The sequence below is a fragment of the Heloderma suspectum genome, chromosome 6 (genome assembly GCF_057233095.1).
Source record: "Heloderma suspectum isolate Gila_16-S chromosome 6, 16-S_ref, whole genome shotgun sequence".
In the NCBI taxonomy this organism is placed as follows: domain Eukaryota; kingdom Metazoa; phylum Chordata; class Lepidosauria; order Squamata; family Helodermatidae; genus Heloderma; species Heloderma suspectum.
Window position 1 is genome coordinate 102,216,415 of NC_139463.1, and position 18,547 is coordinate 102,234,961.

The 18,547-nt window shown below is 46.0% G+C and overlaps 1 protein-coding gene across 1 annotated transcript; it reads left to right on the plus strand.

The window, feature by feature from the left end:
* The first annotated feature begins 10,478 nt into the window (after nucleotides 1-10,478).
* On the plus strand, nucleotides 10,479-16,691 carry LOC146342148 (urotensin-2 receptor-like). Its single transcript, XM_084808478.1, has 2 exons — nucleotides 10,479-12,093; nucleotides 16,261-16,691. The coding sequence occupies exon 1, from the start codon at nucleotides 11,070-11,072 to the stop codon at nucleotides 12,081-12,083; it is 1,014 nt and encodes a 337-aa protein (XP_084664604.1). The 5' UTR covers nucleotides 10,479-11,069; the 3' UTR covers nucleotides 12,084-12,093; nucleotides 16,261-16,691.
* Nucleotides 16,692-18,547: the final 1,856 nt, after the last annotated feature.

An 18,547-nucleotide genomic window follows, 5' to 3' on the forward strand; every position in this document is an offset into this window, starting at 1 on the left:
CTTTACATGACGTAGTGACCCTGCCATGACCCTCCTGTACTAAATGTCCTTTGTCCCATTTTTAAAGAGATCGCAGAAAATGAGCTATCAATTTACCCTGTTGTGTTCCGTTTGAGTTTCCTCCCTGAAAAGAGTTAAAGCGGCAAGAAGAGGAGCGAGATCAATGAAAGCAAATGGAAGACTCAGATATGGTACAGGGGCAGGGGGCGGGGAGGAAGCGCATGTAAAGGGAATCAGTGGTGATCCTGCATTTAAAATGGAAGCAGAAAGCCCCGTTTTAAATGCAGGATTTTAAGGCTGGTGTAGAAATGCCCTCAATCTGGATTCAACCCACTGTGTATAGCATGAAGGCTATCTGGATGTATCAAAAGGCAGAGAATTAGTAAATATGTGACGGTGCGCTAGAGCATTTAGACTTTCTCCTGCCGTTATCTTTGCTTTCATCTCGGTGGGACATTTCCCCAAAATTAGTCAGAGCACAAGTCTTGGAAGAGAGTTGAGTTTAGCTTCTCACCACTCCCCAACACCAGTAAACAGAATATTTGCATACAACCTCTAGCAATGGGGGTGTCAGAATGCCAGAAGCAGGGCAGTAAAACATCCATATAAAATCTGTTGAGGATCAGAGGTGTTAATCACAGCAGTGGTGAAAGATGTCTCTTTGCTTCAGGCAGGAGGATGTACACTGTTGCTGCTGCTTCATCCTCCTCCACACTCCTCTCCCCCCCCCCGCCCCGTCCCTGAAGATCGGGTGGACAGCCTCTCAGGAGAGGCACCAGACCCGAATGCCACACTTTGAGGAGTCTTTCCTCAAAGCGTGGCATTGTGAGGTGGCCCTGGAGACTGCCTGTACAGAGGCAACCCATACAAACCCTGCCAGCCTTATCTCTTGCTTTATGACAGAGCTTTCCAAACTTTTCATGTTGGTGACACACTTTTTAGACATGCATCATTTCGTGACACGGTTATTCAGTTTTACTAGCAAACCGGAGGTTAAACTAACCCGTTTTAAGAAATACGGACACATACATAAATTGTAATAATGAAATGTATGGGGATACAACATATCTCATGAAAACCTTTCATTTATATTTTTAAAAATATATGATTTGTAAGATAATAACATACATTGTTGTCATTCATGAGTAACAGTATGTAAATATGTGCAAGAATTTAAAAAAGCTGAATAACACCAATAACTACTTACCATTTTAATGGGATGTATGAGGTTGATGGGATGAATACAGCTTTTCAATATTTGGTGGAATATTAGCTAAAGACACTCGCATTTTGTCATCAAGCATTTTTAAGCTTCCACGTTTCAGTGTCTTTAACCTTGCCATTGTTGAAAATAAATGGCAGAAATGAAATCATAAGTGCCACGTGGTGGGTGGCTTGCTGTTTGCCACATTAGGTTTGGGAGGGTGGCCGCCCTTCAGCCAGCAGCAGGTGGGTTGACTGGGTGACAGCCTGCAGCTGCGCTCGCCCGGGTGATTGGGAGCACACTGATTCTGAGGCTTCTGGCCTCCACTGAGCTCCATTCCGACTGGCCAAGGTGGCGGACGGCCTGCTCGGTGCAGTCCCCATTGGCGTTTCCGCCTGCGTGTTACTCTGGCCTGGCCACGCGGCAGCACGGTGCAGAAGTCTGCGAAGGGCACGCCCGAAACCACGCAGGGCTGGTGGCCGCTGCCACTTCTCCGCGCTGGCGTCGGCCAAGCTCTGCTCCCAGGGCAGCACCTCCCTTCCCCTCTCTTCACCCCGTGCCTCTACCTTTCCGGGGAGCGCAGGCTCGAAGCTCCTCACCTGCCCAGCGCAGCCCTCCCTGCTCTGGGGGCGTCCAGCAGGCCATTGTTCTCCCCCGCTGCCCTGCAGCCGCACTGAGGATGTGGGGAAGCCTCTCGCCGGAGCTGATTGCAAATTGCTCAACTAATTGCTCCGCTAACTTCGAATTCTCCACACTCCTCGTGCAGCCAGAGTTACCACACTCCTCGCCATACCACTCCAACACCGCCAATCACATGCGTCCTACATCAAGACGCCACATGATCCTAAAGCAGCTAATGTTAAAGCACCTAAGCCTTAGCTGCTAAGCCTTAGCAGCTAAGCTGCTTTAACATTAGCTGCTTTAGTAAGTTCTGTGGGAGGGGCCAAGGGAAGCAAACGCGAGTAAGGGAGCTCCGCGGTGCCCTTCTGCACAACTTTCTGAATTTCGCGCGACACACCTACACACTGCCGGCGACACACTAATGTGTCGCAGCACACAGTTTGGAAAGCTCTGCTTTATGGGATTGCTCAGAACAGAGCAGGAAAGGGGGAAAGCAGCTGCTCCTCACTCTTGCCACTCTCCTGCTGTTGCATTTGCTGCAGCAGGCAGACAGGGCCAGTGTGGTGATAGTGCTGACAGGGAACCTCCTGGCACGGGGGAGACATGATCTGCCACCCCTCCTGATCTGCTGCCTGAGCAGAGGATTCACCCTGCCTCATGGGAGGGCTGGCCCTGGTTAGTCATTACCTTCCATAGCAAATGGCTGTCTGTACTGTCTTCAGTGTAGTAAGCGCATTCATCAATGCACTGTACTTACCTTTTGAAATCACAGAGCGGGGTGATATAACTGAAGTCAGTGGTGATGTGATGTCACATAATGGCATCTGGTTGCCTCCAGATGCAGATTTTTATTCAGATCAGTTTGCTGTGAAAGAGACTTTGCTTCAGGGCCAGGTTGCACAATATTATTTAAAAAATCATTCATGTCCACCTGAGTTAAGATCACCTTTATGATAATTTCCCATAGAATAACAAAACATCTTGTCCATGCTATTTCAGTCAGTGGAATATCACAGTAACAGGGATGTATGAGAATTACGTTATGGTCTGTTATGACTAGAACTTGCCCAATTCGCACTCCCGAATGTGAACACATTTTACAGGCAAAGCTTGCACCTTCCTAAGCTTGTGATGCTGGTTCAATATATGCATACTGTAGTAAAAGGCACACTTTGAAATGTGCATTTGGGGAAATGCACATTTCCATGCTTTAGTCAATAGGGAAAGTGCTCATTAGGGTGCACTCTTTTAAAAAGGGTACCCAAATGCACACTTTTCCTGTTCAAACAACTAAGCTCACCATTGGGAACAGAAACAAGGCGGACTGAGCTTCAAGGTGGAACTCAGAGAACTTTGACCAGCTCAGGCTTCCCTTTTTCTCCCAGCCCTGCACAGTAATGAGAAAGTTGAGCAACCTAAACAAACTACAGGGAAGTAAATACTGCTGGAAGCTAGTGAGGCTTACTTCCAAGTAATGTGCTTTGAGATAATGACCATGTGTATAATTGATCGAATCATCTTCCTCTGACAGCTGATTGACTCAACTGCATATTCTCCAGCCCTGACACTCCCCATTTTCTGGAAACTGTTTGTGGTAAATCACTGACCTCAGGTTGTCCTTGTCACTAACTCCGCCTTTTGAAAATGTCCTGTTAAAATGTCATTAGAAGAAAGTGCTAGAGATGTCATTCTTTAGAGTTCAGCTCTCCCCTCTGGACCCAGGGCTGGGAAACCTGTGGCTCTCCAGATATTGCTGGATTACAACTCTCATCATCCCTGGCCACAGGCCATGCTGCCTGGGATGGTTGGGAGTTCTAGCCCAGCAACATCTGAAGGACCACAGGTTTCCCACTCTAGATATTAAATCTCTGAGACAGCAATCCTATACAACAGCCTTTTTCAACCTTTGCTCCCTGGATGCTATTGGAATACAACTCCCATTATCCCTGACTATTGGCCATGCTGGCCAGGGATACTGGGGATTGTAGTCCAACAGCATCTGGGGAGCCACTTGGGAAAGGCTGCAAGTATACAGACTTACCTGCAGCTAAAACCCATTGAATTCAGTAGGACTTACTTCTGAGTAGACATGCATAGGATTGCAGTGAAATGGGGTGGTCATGGTAGATGCATCTTGCCCTAGTATGCATACATGTAAATGCCTACGTATGAACAGTACAGCATCAAGCAGTGTGCAGACACCCATTTGACCCACTGCAGCTGGTGAGGCATGTTTTGAACAGCAAAATATTCAATGTGACAATTTGTTTTCAGCATGACCTAAATTTATGCTCAGTTACCTGTCATTAAGTAGCAATACTGAATATTAAAAAATAAAATCTCAAACTGTGTGTGTGGGGAGGGATGACTCGAAAGAAATATTTATCCAAATCTGGATTAGGCCTATATTTAAACAGCCTTTGCTAAGAGACTCTTGGATAAATCCCATATTAATCTGAAAACAGGTTGGCCACAAAAACCATTATCATTACCTGTGGCTAGAATAAGATAAGCTTTATCCCACTACAGCTGTTAATTAGCTTACCAGTGCCAGGATGTTTGTGGTATCATTAACATTGCTTTGTGTGTGGTTACTATAATGAATGTACATGAACATTAAGTGTTACCATAATTGTCATAATCCGTATGTTTTGCATTTCATTTCCCTCTTAACTTCATTGTTTACAATCTCCCCCCACCCACAACTGTGTGTGCGTGTGTGTGCGTGCGTGTGTGTGTGTGTATGTGAGTATATATGCATATGTACACACACACACACACACCATTGCCAACCTAGGATAACATTTTGTGCATCCAGTGAAATGGACTTTAGTCCATGAAACCCTGTCATTTTTAAAAAGTTAGTCTTTAAGGTGCCACGAGACTCTTTGCTGTTTTCAGTTAAGTAATAAACCAATAACAATCCATCCCATGGCATGAGGGACTAGGTTTATGCCTCCGTGTCCTTCTTTTCTGCTCAAAATAAAGACCAGGGGTACATTTTGTCTGGGTTTCTGAAGCAAGGATATTTTGTTTAAAATCAAGGCAATGGAGGGCCATTCAACAATGAGAAGTGTTCTGGGGACTCACCAAGGGTGCAGAAGGATCCCCAACTTACTACATGATCACCTTTTAAAAATCCTGCTGTGAAAACTGTAACAATGAGCCAGTGGAGGCTGGTGACTCTGTTGTCAGTGGGGCAGTGCATCTGCTCCGGGTTTCAGTCAGAACTTTAAAGGAGCTATCCAAGGTGTGAAAGCACCTTGGATAGCTCCTTTGGAGTTCTGACTGGTTCTAATTGAAACCTGGAGCAGATTCACCACCTCACTGACAATGGAGCCACCAGCCTCCACAGCAGTGAGCCCAGGCCCTTAGAAATCCGAAGACAGGGGGAGTGCATATATGTGTATTGTTCTGTGACCACTGTGTGGCTGCAGTCTACAGAAAACCATCCCTTCAGGGATCACTAGGCAGGGTGAGGTGACTTCCCCTGGAGGACAGATTTGGGGGTATTATTGTTGTTGTTCAGTCGTTCAGTCGTGTCCGACTCTTCGTGACCCCATGGACCATAGCACGCCAGGCCTTCCTGTCCTGCGCACTCTCCCGGAGTGTGCTCAGGTTCATATTCATTGCATCGGTGATGCTATCTAGCCATCTCATCCTCTGCCGTCCCCTTCTCCTTTTGCCTTCAGTCTTTCCCAGCATCAGGGACTTTTCCAGAGAGTTTTCTCTTCGCATTAGGTGGCCAAAATATTTGAGCTTCAGCTTCAGTATCTGTCCTTCCAATGAGCACTCAGGGTTGATTTCCTTTAGGATGGACTGATTTGACCTCCTTGCAGTCCAGGGGACTCGTAAGAGTCTTCTCCAGCACCACAGTTCGAAAGCATCAATTCTTCGGCGCTCAGCCTTCCTTATAGTCCAGCTCTCACAGCCATACATTACTACTGGGAAAACCATAGCTTTGATTAGACGGACCTTTGTCAGCAAGGTGATGTCTCTGCTTCTTACTATGCTGTCTAGGTTTGCCAGAGCTTTCCTCCCAAGGAGCAAGCGTCTTTTAATTTCATGGCTACAGTCACCGTCTGCGGTGATCTTGGAGCCCAAGAAAGTAAAATCTGTCACTGCTTCCATTTCTTCCCCTTCTATATGCCAGGAAGTGATAGGGCCAGATGCCATGATGTTAGTTTTTTTAATGTTGAGTTTCAAACCAGCTTTTGCACTCTCCTCTTTCACCCTCAACAAGAGGCTCTTTAGATCCTCTTCACTTTCTGCCATTAGGGTGGTATCGTCTGCATATCGGAGGTTGTTGATAATTCTCCCAGCAATCTTAATTCCGACCTCTGATTCATCCAACCCGGCATTTCTCATGATGTGCTCTGCATATAAGTTAAATAAGCAGGGTGACAATATGCAGCCTTGTCGTACTCCTTTCCCAATTTTGAACCACTCGGTTGTTCCATGTCCGGTTCTTACTGTTGCTTCTTGACCCTCGTACAGGTTTCTCAGGAGACAGGTAAGGTGGTCTGGTACTCCCATCACTTTAAGAATTTGCCACAGTTTGTTGTGATCCACACAATCAAAGGCTATAGCATAGTCAATGAAGCAGAAATAGACGTTTTTTCTGGAATTTTCTTGCTTTCTCCATGATGCAGCGAATGTTGGCGATTTGATCTCTAGTTCCTCTGCCTCTTCGAAACCCAGCTTGTACTTCCGGTAGTTCTCGGTTCGCATACTGCTGAAGCCTAGCTTGTAGGATTTTGAGCATCACCTTGCTGGCATGTGAAATGAGCGCAATTGTGTGGTATTTTGAACACTCTTTGGCGTTGCCCTTCTTTGGAATTGGAATGTAAACTGACCTTTTCCAGTCTTGCGGCCATTGCTGAGTGTTCCAAATTTGTTGACATATTGAATGCAGCACTTTAACAGCATCATCTTTTAGGATTTTAAATAGCTCAGCTGGAATACTGTCATCTCCACTAGCTTTGTTGTTACTAATGCTTCCTAAGGCCCACTTGACTTCACTCTCGAGGATGTCCGGCTCAAGTTCAGTGACCACACTATCATGGCTATCAAGGACATTCAGATCTTTCCTGTATAGTTCTTCTGTGTATTCTTTCCACCTCTTCTTAATCTCATCTGCTTCTGTGAGGTCCCTGCCTTCTTTGTCCTTTATCATGCCCGTCTTTGCACAAAACGTTCCCTTGAGATCTCCAATTTTCTTGAAGAGATCTCTAGTCTTTCCCATTCTGTTGTTTTCCTCGATTTCCTTGCATTGTTCATTTAAGAAGGCCTTCTTGTCTCTCCTTGCTATTCTCTGGAACTCTGCATTCAGTTGGATATATCTTCCCCTTTCTCCCTTGCTTTTTGCTTCCCTTCTTTCCTCAGCTACTTGTAAAGCCTCATCAGACAGCCACTTGGCTTTCTTGCATTTCTTTTTCTTTGGGATGGATTTCGTTGCTGCCTCCTGAACAATGTTACGGACCTCCGTCCATAGTTCCTCAGGCACTCTGTCTGTCAGGTCTAATCCCTGAAATCTATTCCTCACCTCCACTGTATATTCATAAGGGATATGATTTAGCCTGAATGGTTTAGTGGTTTTCCCTACGTTCTTCAATTTCAGCCGAAATTTTGCAAGAAGCAGCTCATGATCTGAGCCACAGTCAGCTCCAGGTCTTGTTTTGACTGACTGTATGGAGCTTCTCCATCTTTGGCTGCAAAGGACATAATCAATCTGATTTCGATATTGACCATCTGGTGATGTCCATGTGTAGAGTCGTCTCTTGTGCTGTTGGAAAAGAGTGTTTGCTATGATCAGCGTGTTCTCTTGGCAAAACTCTATTAGCTTTTGTCCTGCTTCATTTTGTACACCAAGGCCATGCCTGCCTGTTATCCCGGTGATTTCTTGACTTCCTACTTTAGCATTCCAGTCCCCTATGATGAAGAGGACATCTTTTTTTGGTGTTAGTTCTAGAAGGTGTTGGAGGTCTTCATAGAACCGATCAACCTCAGCTTCTTCGGCCTCAGTGGTTGGGGCATAGACTTGAATTACTGTGATGTTGAATGGTTTGCCTTGGATTCGTACTGAGATCATTCTATCATTTTTGAGATTGTACCCCAGTACTGCTTTTCCCACCCTTTTGTTGACTATGAGTGCTACTCCATTTCTTCTAAGGGATTCTTGGCCACAATAGTAGATATGATGGTCACCTGAATTAAATTCGCCCATTCCTGTCCATTTTAGTTCGCTGATTCCCAAGATGTCGATGTTCAATCTTGCCATCTCATGTTTGACCACCTCCAGCTTACCTTGATTCATTGATCTGACATTCCAGGTTCCTAAACAATATTGTTCTTTACAGCATCGGATTTTCTTTTCACCACCAGACACATCCACAGCTGAGTGTCCTTTCGGCTTTGGCCCAGCCGCTTCACTCTTTCTGGCGCTACTTGGAAATACCCTCTGCTCTTCCCCAGTAGTATATTGGACACCTTCCGACCTGAGGGGCTCATCTTCCGGCGTCATCTCTTTTAGTCTTGTGATACGTTCCATGGGGTTTTCTTGGCAAGAATACTGGAGTGGGTTGCCATTTCCTTCTCCAGTGGACCACATTTTGTCAGAACTCTCTGCCATGACCTGTCCGTCTTGGGTGGCCCTGCACGGCATAGCTTATGGCTTCACTGAGTTACGCAAGCCCCTTCGCCACAACAAGGCAGTGATCCATGAAGGGGGGCGGGTATTATTAAAGGGCAATAAATTGTCAGACCATTGCTTATTAGTGTGTTTATCACTATGGGGATGGATGGATTTGCCATTTTGGTTTCCCCCCTCAGGCAACAAAATGTTTTGGACCATCTCTGCATCAGACCAGCGAATATTCAAGTAGCAAGCACATGATAGGCTAGAAGTGGTTGAGCTCCCCCTGATTCATTTCTGACTAGGACTGACAATTACGAGCACATTTTTAGAATTCTCAGGAAAAAATGTTCTTTTCCTTCTAATAATTCTAAATGTGCTTGTAACTGCCAGCACTCCTTGAGTTCCCGAGACCCAAAACCCTGATGGCAGCCACTGGACTCCAAGAGTGGCTATCTCCTCCCCACCCTCCCTCTCTTTCTTTTCCCCCTCCACTTCTCTGATGGCTCATTCAGTACTAGCAGTGAAGGTGGGAAGGAGATTGTGATCTCTTTCAATCTCCCTCTCTCTCTCTGGCATAGGGAACGCCACTAGAGCAGCATGAAGGGCGCCCTAGGAAATGTAATTTTCCCAGGGTACCTGATGTTGTTATTGCCCTGGGGAAATTACATTTGCGAGGGTACCTGGAGTGCTGTGCCAGAGGTGTTTCCTGCATCAGGCGGGAGGGGAAGAGGGAGAGATTTTGAAAGGGGATGGCAACTGCAAAGCTCCCTCCTCTCTACCACCATCATTGCCACTGCTGCTGCCACAGCAACAGCAAAGTAAGTGGGTGATTGGGAACTGAAGAGAGGTATTCTTCTCTGACTTGGACATTTGAAGCAATAATGCTTGTCTCAAACGGAAAATGAGGGTTATGAGCTGACAGAGTTCATATTTCGACCTTGAAATGTACAAACCTCAGCAACATGGATGGCTGTTTCCACCCTGATGCTGGCCAAATTCACTGCTCTTCCTGCATGACTGGTTAGGTACCAGCAATGCAGGCTTAATAAGAATGGGCAGCTCTATACATTGTAAAAATATATTTACTTTCGGTGCTTTTGAACCCAGGTCTTTTTCAGAGGAAAATGACTTCATAAGTAAAATAAGTGAGTTGGTTCTGCCCATCAGGTGAGAACACTATTGTGTGTAATTATTGCACATTTGAGTGACAGGACCATGAATGTGCATTAGTCTGTTCCTGCATCTCTATGGTACAAGCCATGCTGGCCTTGCATTGGTTCTCTGAATGCCATGGATTTGCCATTTGGACTGGACGGGGACAGGAACAGGGACAGGGACAGGGAGGACTTGAATTGTGTTTCCTTGGTAGTGAAGGAAAATGCACTCTCCACATGCTCAGAGGCCCTCTCATCCTCATTATTATTTCATACAACCAACCAAATGCTAACCCCCGCCCCGCCCCCGGCCTCCAAAAACCATCCCCAGACCTGAGTTCTGTGACAAAGTAGGTCCTGCCTGAATTGTCACCCTTTTGCTCCATTAAACCAGGCAGGTGAGACCTCAGTGAACAAAATCTGAAGTATTTCAATCATTTCTTGATGGGTGCTGCTATGAATTAGAGATAGAAGTGTAAAACTATGGAAGAGCCATCTGCCGTCACCCTTTTTCCTGATGTAGGAAGAGACGGGTCATCCATATGCCTGTACTTCTTTTCATTACACGTCTTTCCCTCTGTATCTTTGCATTTATGAGTTTCTTTTGTCCATTGATCCATACAGTCCCCTTCTGTCTTTCTATCTTTTGGTTATTTTCTCTCTCTCCTGGTTGGCATAATTCCATGGAAAGCTGCATGGTTCTGCCAGCAGGGAGTTGGACCCTGAGTGTCCGTCTGTTGGGGGGGGGGGTGAAGGGAAGAGGTGTGGTGGTGATTCCGTCTGTTCCAATCTCTGAACCAATCGGACCCCCGGATGCCGTCCCATCGCCCGCCCTTGTAGTCCCTTTAGCTGACACGCTGTCAGAATCCCACCCTAGGGATGAGATAAACAGGTTCCTCCAAGACAGACAGGAGCTGAGAGAGCCGTGCTCCCTGAGAGGGGCCGGGCCAAGGTTCGACCCCGGCATACCAACACTAGCAGGGTGCGAGGAATGCAAGAGAAGAGAATTTGCAGCCCCAGACAGATACACGCAGATACTCCTTGCACACTGGAGATCGCACGCCACCACTGGCTTCAAACGCATTGAGCAAAGGAACCAGGAACGGAACAAAAAGTCCTTCATGTCCAGAGGCGGAGCAGCGACCGTGTGCACCAGGCACAAGAGAGACCAGGAGGGCTGAAACCCCATCCCCCAAGAATATCTTTTGCAACATCGAATCAGCTTTTTTGGGAGGGGTACAGGAATGGGATGGAGCAACAGGAGGAACGGGAGTGAGTGAATGAAAACAGACGGATAAATGGACAGACAGACAGATGTGCAACTCAAAAAAATAGTTTGGGAGAAATAAAGAATGGCGGATGAATAGCAAAGTTCGTTAATCTCTCTTTCTCTCGAGGACCAGAAGGGAGATTAAGACGTTCTTCTGGACATTCGGCCCTTGACTGTATTCTCATGGAGCCATTGCCAACCAACATTTCCCTGCGAATGCCACTGGGCAATGTCTCTTTGTCGGAGGGAGGTGAGTCAGCCACAGCCCTGGGAGCTGTGCTGAGCCTGATGTGTGCCACAGGGGTGGCTGGCAACCTCTACGCCCTGGCGGTAGTGCAGGCCTCGCCCCCAGCCTCCTCGCTGCGCGTCCACCTGGTCAACCTGGCCTTGGCTGACCTGCTCTACCTGTCCACAGCCCCCTTCATTGTCCACAATGGGCTGGTGAAGGACTGGCCATTTGGCGAGGTGGGCTGCCGGATCCTCTTGAGCCTGGACCTCCTCACCATGCATGCCAGCATCTTCCTGCTCACGCTGATGAGCTGCGAGCGCTACACGGCTGTGGCACACCCCTTCCAGGCCGCCAGCCATGCACGCCGGTGCCGCCGGCCCCTGGCCGTGGCCATTTGGCTCCTGTCCTTTGCCCTGGCCCTGCCCATGATGGTGATGATCCACCAGGAGGAGCGCGTGGTGGGGGACAATGGAGCAATTGTTCGGCGCCTCTGCTCCCCAACCTGGAGTGAGGAGCAGTACAGGGTGTATTTGAGCATCCTTTTCAGCACTAGCATTGTGGCGCCCGGCCTAGTCATTGGGTCCCTCTACTGGCGCCTGGCCAGGACTTACTGGCTGTCGCAGACCCGCAGCGGCTTGGGCCGCTCTCCCAAGAACCGTGTTTTCCTCCTCATCCTCGTCATTGTCCTGGCCTTCTGGGCTTGCTATTTGCCCTTCTGGGTCTGGCAGCTCCTGCCCCTTTACTGCCCATCGGCAGCCCGCCTGCCCGTCCACACGGAGATCTCCATCAACCACTTGGTGACCTGCTTGACCTACGGCAACAGCTGCATCAACCCTTTCCTTTACACCCTGCTGACACGCAACTACCGTGAGTACCTGCGGGCTCGCCAGAGGGGGACGTTGCGTCCCTCCCTGCGATGCCTCCAAAGCAGAGGCAGGCCTCAGGGTGAAGACGCAGAGGACGTCTGATCAGATACAGGTAAGGAATGTGGGATGCATAAGGAACGCCAAGGTGCGTGTTGCGCTCTGGTGTTGTGCTGAAGTCACACTGCAGAGTGCAAAGCTTTGGTCGCTCCGGCTTCTGGTTTATAGAGAATCATTAGGGCCTTGCTCTCTTTTAAACAGAACTTTTTATTTCCAGCAATTGAAATTTCTGATAAAGTGGGGTGGGGGAGATATAAAGTGCAGCATGGGCAGTTGTAGGGGGTATGCTGAACCCTTCCCATGCTCACACACCATCACAATCCAAATCACTTCTCTTAGGGTGCAATCTTATGCATGTTTAGGCAGAAAAAAAGTTCTACAACTCCCAGCATTCCCCAGCCAGCCATGGGGAATGCTGGGAGTTGTAGGACTTTTTTTCTGCCTAACCATGCATAGGATTGCACCCTTAGTCTATTTTTTTCTCCTGGTGAAGCTCTGTGACAAGAGCTCCATTTCATCTGATGGAGCTTCATTTGTCCCCTGCCAGAAAAAAAAAATGGTTGGGGAGAAGCAATTGCAGATTGTGTTGGGAAGCACCAAGTATCTCCACCACCTACTTTATAGGGAGGGATTCGGCACAATGTGGATTGGGTTGTGCTGGGCCCATATCTACTTGCACTCTGAGAATCACAGGCTTTGTTTACAAAACTTAGTTTCTAGTCCTCAAGGTTGAACAAAAAGCTCAACAATAATTATTTTTTCCCCCAGCCAGCTCATTCTCAGTGCTACCTATTTGAGCCATTTAATAACTTATAAATTACATACCAGAGGCTTTTCTCCCTTCATCTGGAAGAGGAGACAATTTGAAGAGGAAAAAAAGAATCAGCCTGTCATTGTTAAGGGGATGTGACTTTTGCATCCCATGTATGTCTCAGATGTTGGAACCTTCTTGACTGCCCATTTCTGTGGTTAAGCAGCTAATACCCATACAATACTGTCCTGGGTACTCTGCCCCCTTTCCCCTCAGGCAGGCAGGGGGATAGAAAAGAGGGTTGTCAGTTTCTATGACAATAGGGAACATTTAATTAAAAATATCAGAGGACAGCAAAAGCCTTTTTAGGCAAATGCTCCCCCACCCCCCACCGTACAACCCACTGCAAACTGGGGTTGCAATCCTATGCACACTTACCTGGAAGTAAGCCCCATTGAAGACAGTGGGGCTTACTTCTGAGTAAACATACATAGGATTGTGCTGTAAATCTTACTTAGCCATTCTTCCTTTAGTAGTGAAATCAAAAAGAACTGGGGCAAACAGGTTTCTAAAATCCAAATCCATCCCTTTGATATAAAGTCCAGAAATATCTTAGGATACCATTTTAAAAAGCAGAATGTAAAGGGATGGATAAGAAATATGCCAGTAATATTGCTAACTCATTTCCCAGAGAATATGCTTGTGGATGGCTGAGCACCGAAGAATTGATACTTTTGAACTGTGGTGCTGGAGAAGACTCTTATGAGTCCCCTGGACTGCAAGGAGGTCAAATCAGTCATTCCTAAAGGAAATCAACCCTGACTGCTCATTGGAAGGACAGATACTGAAGCTGAAGCTCAAATATTTTGGCCACCAAATGCGAAGAGAAAAGTCACTGGAAAATACCCTGATGCTGGGAAGGTTTGAAGGCAAAAGGAGAAGGGGACGGCAGAGGATGAGATGGCTAGATAGCATCAAGATATGAACTTGAGCACACTCCGGGAGAGAGTGGAGGACAGGAAGGCCTGGCGTGCTATTGTCCATGGGGTCACGAAGAGTCAGACACGACTTAACGACTGAACAACATATATCCCCTTTTAATCTGAAGCTAAACGTATAAAGATTAGACAATATTGATAATTTATTTAAACTCACATTATAGGAAAGAGGATCCAGACTTGATCATAGAGTAATTTATTTGAATTTACATTATATGGTTAGGATCCAGACTTGGTGATACTTAGAGAAGTCCCATTGATTTCAATGGGACCAAAGTCCCATTGATTTCAATTGGAATAATCCAAGTATGGCTAAATCTGGATCCAGCTCTATATTTTGATACGCTAGTTTGCCCCTATGGTTAGGTCACCCCAGCCCCAAAGATGTTCTCCATGGTGCAAAATGCTATGAGCTTGCCCAGACAGTGGTGTAGTGGAGACAGGGCTCACAGGGGCTCAGCTTTTAGCTTTTTAATTAGCAGGGATGTGACATCATCCGCCACCCCCCACCTGCCCCCATTCACCCCCATTAACAATTCTCTTTTTCCTTTGAACTTAGCCACAGTTCTCACAGTGGGGGGTGGGGGTCGAGATGAATTTCCCCAGCAACAATATATTGTTCCCTGTTGCAATGCAAAGCATTTTGGAGATGGCTTCTGTCTGGAATGGGCAATTAAGACCAATTTGCTTTACAAAAGGTAGAGATGAAAACTGCTAGAACTGGATTATTGATATGGATCAACCGCAGCTGCCTGAATTTTTGAACTCTCCTTTGGGATCTGGCTATGGGGACCACCACGCTGACCACCTGCACTTTCACATTTATCACCTCATCCCTGCTCTGAGAGCTGGCCCATGACAATTCGCTTGTTGTCCCAAGAAGCTACACTGTGCAATCTGGGTTGTCCCTATTATTCCCTATTTTCTCCATTCCCACACAGTTTTGGACACTAGTCTATCCCTGAATGTGGTGCTTGCGTTGCAAGAGTTAAATCTGAGCTATTTTTCAGTCAAAGTTTTACCCTGAAATGGAACATTTCAGTGGCTGCTCATGAGAGAAAAAAATTCTCCTGGTCAACAATTTATTATGATTTTATAAAACTTTCTATAACAATGAGTTGGATCCAGAATTAATCAGGCTTGGAACAGACCCATTGAAATCAATGGAACCATGGCAGTTTTCTTCAGGCAGCCTCGAAGATAATCCAGTTCAAATTTTTGCCTGAATCAGGAATCTCCATTTCCTAAACTTCTTTAACATATTCATTCATATACTGGAAGGAATGTTAGTCATAGAACTGGAAGAGACTCAGGGAATTGTGTGTGTGTGTTTTAACTGAATTTGTATTGTTTTTCAATTGCATTTATACTAGCTTAGCTATATTGGATCTGCTTGGTGAAGGTTTTTTGCCTTGAAAAGTGGGGTATATAATTACATAAATAAACCAGCAAATAAATAATAGTCATGACTAACTTAAGTCCCATTGATTTCTATGGGTTTACTGTAAGCATAGCTAAGTCTGGATCCAACCCAATAATAATAAGCAAAAAGAGAAGAATTAAAAATGACATTAGAACAAAAAAAAATTCAAGCCTTGAAAAAAGATATATGTGTCATCCCTTTAGGTGCTACAAAACCATAGGGAAGAAAAAAAAAGCTTCTTAGAATTAAATGACGTCCCTGTTCTACATCTTCTCTTAGGTCTCTGTGGAATGATAACAAATCCTGTCTTTTGTTTGCACTGAAATAAGCAGGAAGCTAAGGAAAGCAAACGTGTAACCATTCTGAAATGTATATTTCTGAGTCTTTAAACATTTCCACTCATCTTTGATTCATACTGCAGAATCAAAGAAGGCCACTTGAAGTATAACCAAAATGAAATTTCACACAAATTCACAATCCCACTATGTTCCAGAATCCCACCCTGATTTTGCAACATGGAACATGCTCAACATTTGCTTTATAAAAAAAATTAAAACTTAAGTCTCGTGGATTAACTTTAAGGCCATCATGTCAAGTATAAGTTTCCTGAATTATGTACCTGTTTTCCATCCCCTAAATTCCCTAAATCCAGCAGCATCCATATGTAGGTATTTGGGGGATGAGAGGGGGAAACTGCATGAAATCTGAATTGAGATCCTTTAATTAGAGATATGGGGAACTGAACCATGGCCTATGCGCATGCAAAACATGTGTTCTAGAAGTGATCTGCACAGTCTGTCTCATAGAAACACATGGTAGGAGCTGTATTTACTCTCATCATGCAGCTATCCCAGCCAGCCTAGACACATTTGGAATTTGAGGGGTATGAACTTGAGCTCCAGCGCATTTCTTTTATAGTAATTACCCCAGCCTCTTCCTATGACTTCATGATCATTACAATGTTGGCCTTGAGTCTAATGTATTAGCATTTTATTTAAGGAACAAAGGAACATGTTTCTCATGCTTCTGCCTTGTTTTTCTCTGCCGTAGGTCCCCAACCTGGCTGATCCATGTGGAGACAGAATGACTTGACAAGAGGAACCATACATAGGAAAGTCCTTCACAATTCCAGGGCTAACATTCTCCAGTCTCCAAATGCTTCAAGAGCAGCAGGACTCCTGGAGGGTGCCAGGATTTTATGGACGGCAGCTCTGTGCCACTGTTAGCTGCATGACAGGCAGAAATCAAGAGGTGAAGGCACTATGGGTGTGGGAAGATGTACTTTTTTGAGAAATCATTGCAGCTCTCCTACTCCTCCAAGACCTCACCTTTGTAGCTTGGGCTACAACAAGACACATCCCTACTATCCGTTGTGAAGTCACATTTCCATCCACTGCCTCCATCCACATCAGTAAGCCTAGCACTACAACAGCAAGCTTCTGCAGCTCCAAAGGGTTAATAATAAATCCTCAAATTATGAGAAATATTTGTTGCTATTCTATCTGGTTTTACTTTCATGTGGGCTTAAGTGTGTGTGTGTGTGTGTGTGTCTCAGAGGGATGTTTGTGCACACATTCATATATAATTTGTACTTTTACTTGTATCTGCCTCTGTATATATTCCTCTGTTATTCTTTGTGGGTAACAACTATGTCCTGCTTCAGCATTGTGAAAATGGATGCTATTTTACTCTTGCTGGCACATCTCACAATATTGTCAAGGCCCCCCCTCCCACAACCCACCAGGCCCACAAAGACTCCATGGCACCGTACCCCTTTCCTTTGCTACACTCCTCACTCTGTTTATGCTTTTTATATGGGGTTGGATCCAGATTTAGTCATACTTAGAGTAGACCCATTGAAAGTAACAAAAGTAACACTTGTTATGACCAACGTAAGTCCCATTGTTTTCAATGGATCTACCCTAAGCATGAGTAAATCTAGATACAACCCCCCTGACCCATTGCTTAGGCTGTGGATGGCCCACTTGTGTGGCCCTCCAGATGTTTTGGCCTACAACTCCCATGTTCCTGCAATACTGCCTATGCTGGCTATGGCCGATAGGAGTTGTAGGCCCAAACATCTGGAGGGCCGCAAGTTGCCCATCCCTGGTCTAACTGAAAAGAGATTTTGCATAGAGATACAGAGTCTGTTCTTGTCATGCACAGCAAATGTAATAGGAACTCTCCATTGCTATAACCTTACATAGAAAGTGATTCAGCTGCAGGGTTTTACCATTCCTCCAGAGGATGTCTCTAAACGGCAGCCTCTGCCTTCCCCTCTTTCACAGTACCTGCCTCACCCAAGGAGCACCTCACAGGTGCAGCCCCCCTCTGGCTCCTCCATGTTTTGTTTCTTTTTTCCTTCCCTTCCTCTTGTTTGAGGGTGGGCAGAAGGGAGATCTGGATCTATTGGTACATCTCTGGGCTATCTGCAGTAGATCAGCAAAGATTTCTGATTCGCAATTTAACAATAGCAGCTACAAAATAACTCCCCTCCTGCCCTAAATTATACTGATGAAATGAAGGATGATTGGGGGTAACCAGGAATGGAAGAATTATGAGCTCTGTTTTGGTACTCAAAACAAATGCCAGGACTCAGAATTCTTGAATTCTAAGTGGATGTCTTTTGCACTAGGCTCCGGATGATATATCTCAGGGTTCTAGTAAAAAACAAAGTAGATCCCACAAGCCTGAACTCTGTCCGCCTCTGCTCTAGTTCATAGGTACCATTCTCAATTATTTCTTCTCTGCATTTTTGTGGATTGCAATTTCAACATGATTTTTTTTTAAATTAAGCTGCATGATGGCAGGTTTAAATGCACAAAATGCCCATTTCATTTCTGCTGGTACTCTGTTCATTTTTCTAAATAGCCACCGAGGTGCATGGAGTAACATGGAAACAGGATGTAGGTGATGGCCGTCTCCTTCTCCTGTGACAAATACAAAGGAGACATCTGTGTTGGATCCAGGATCTGTGTTCCATGGACAGAGGGAGCCATAGCTCAGTAGTAGAGCACATGAGTTGCATGCAAAATGCCCCAGGTTCAATCCCCGCTTCTCCAGGAAGGGCTAAGAAAGGATCCTGCCTGAAACTCTGGAGAGCCGCTGTCAGTCAGTGTCGGCAATATTGGACTAGATGGACCATGGTCTGACTCAGTATAAGGCAGCTTCCTGTGTTCCTACGGTCATGGAAAGTGTCTCCACCTGGTTTTCAGGGACGTCCCCTCCCCCGCACCATAGCTCACCCCATTCAGCAGGGTCCTCTGCACAGCGCTTGCAGGGCACTGAAGGGGCTGCAGTGGAAAGGAGGGGGTAGGGAACTCCCCTTCCGCCAGCC

What these genes read in the sequence shown, in the direction of transcription:
- LOC146342148 (XM_084808478.1), top strand. Translation starts at nt 11,070, where the DNA reads ATGGAGCCATTGCCAACCAACATTTCCCTGCGAATGCCACTGGGCAAT.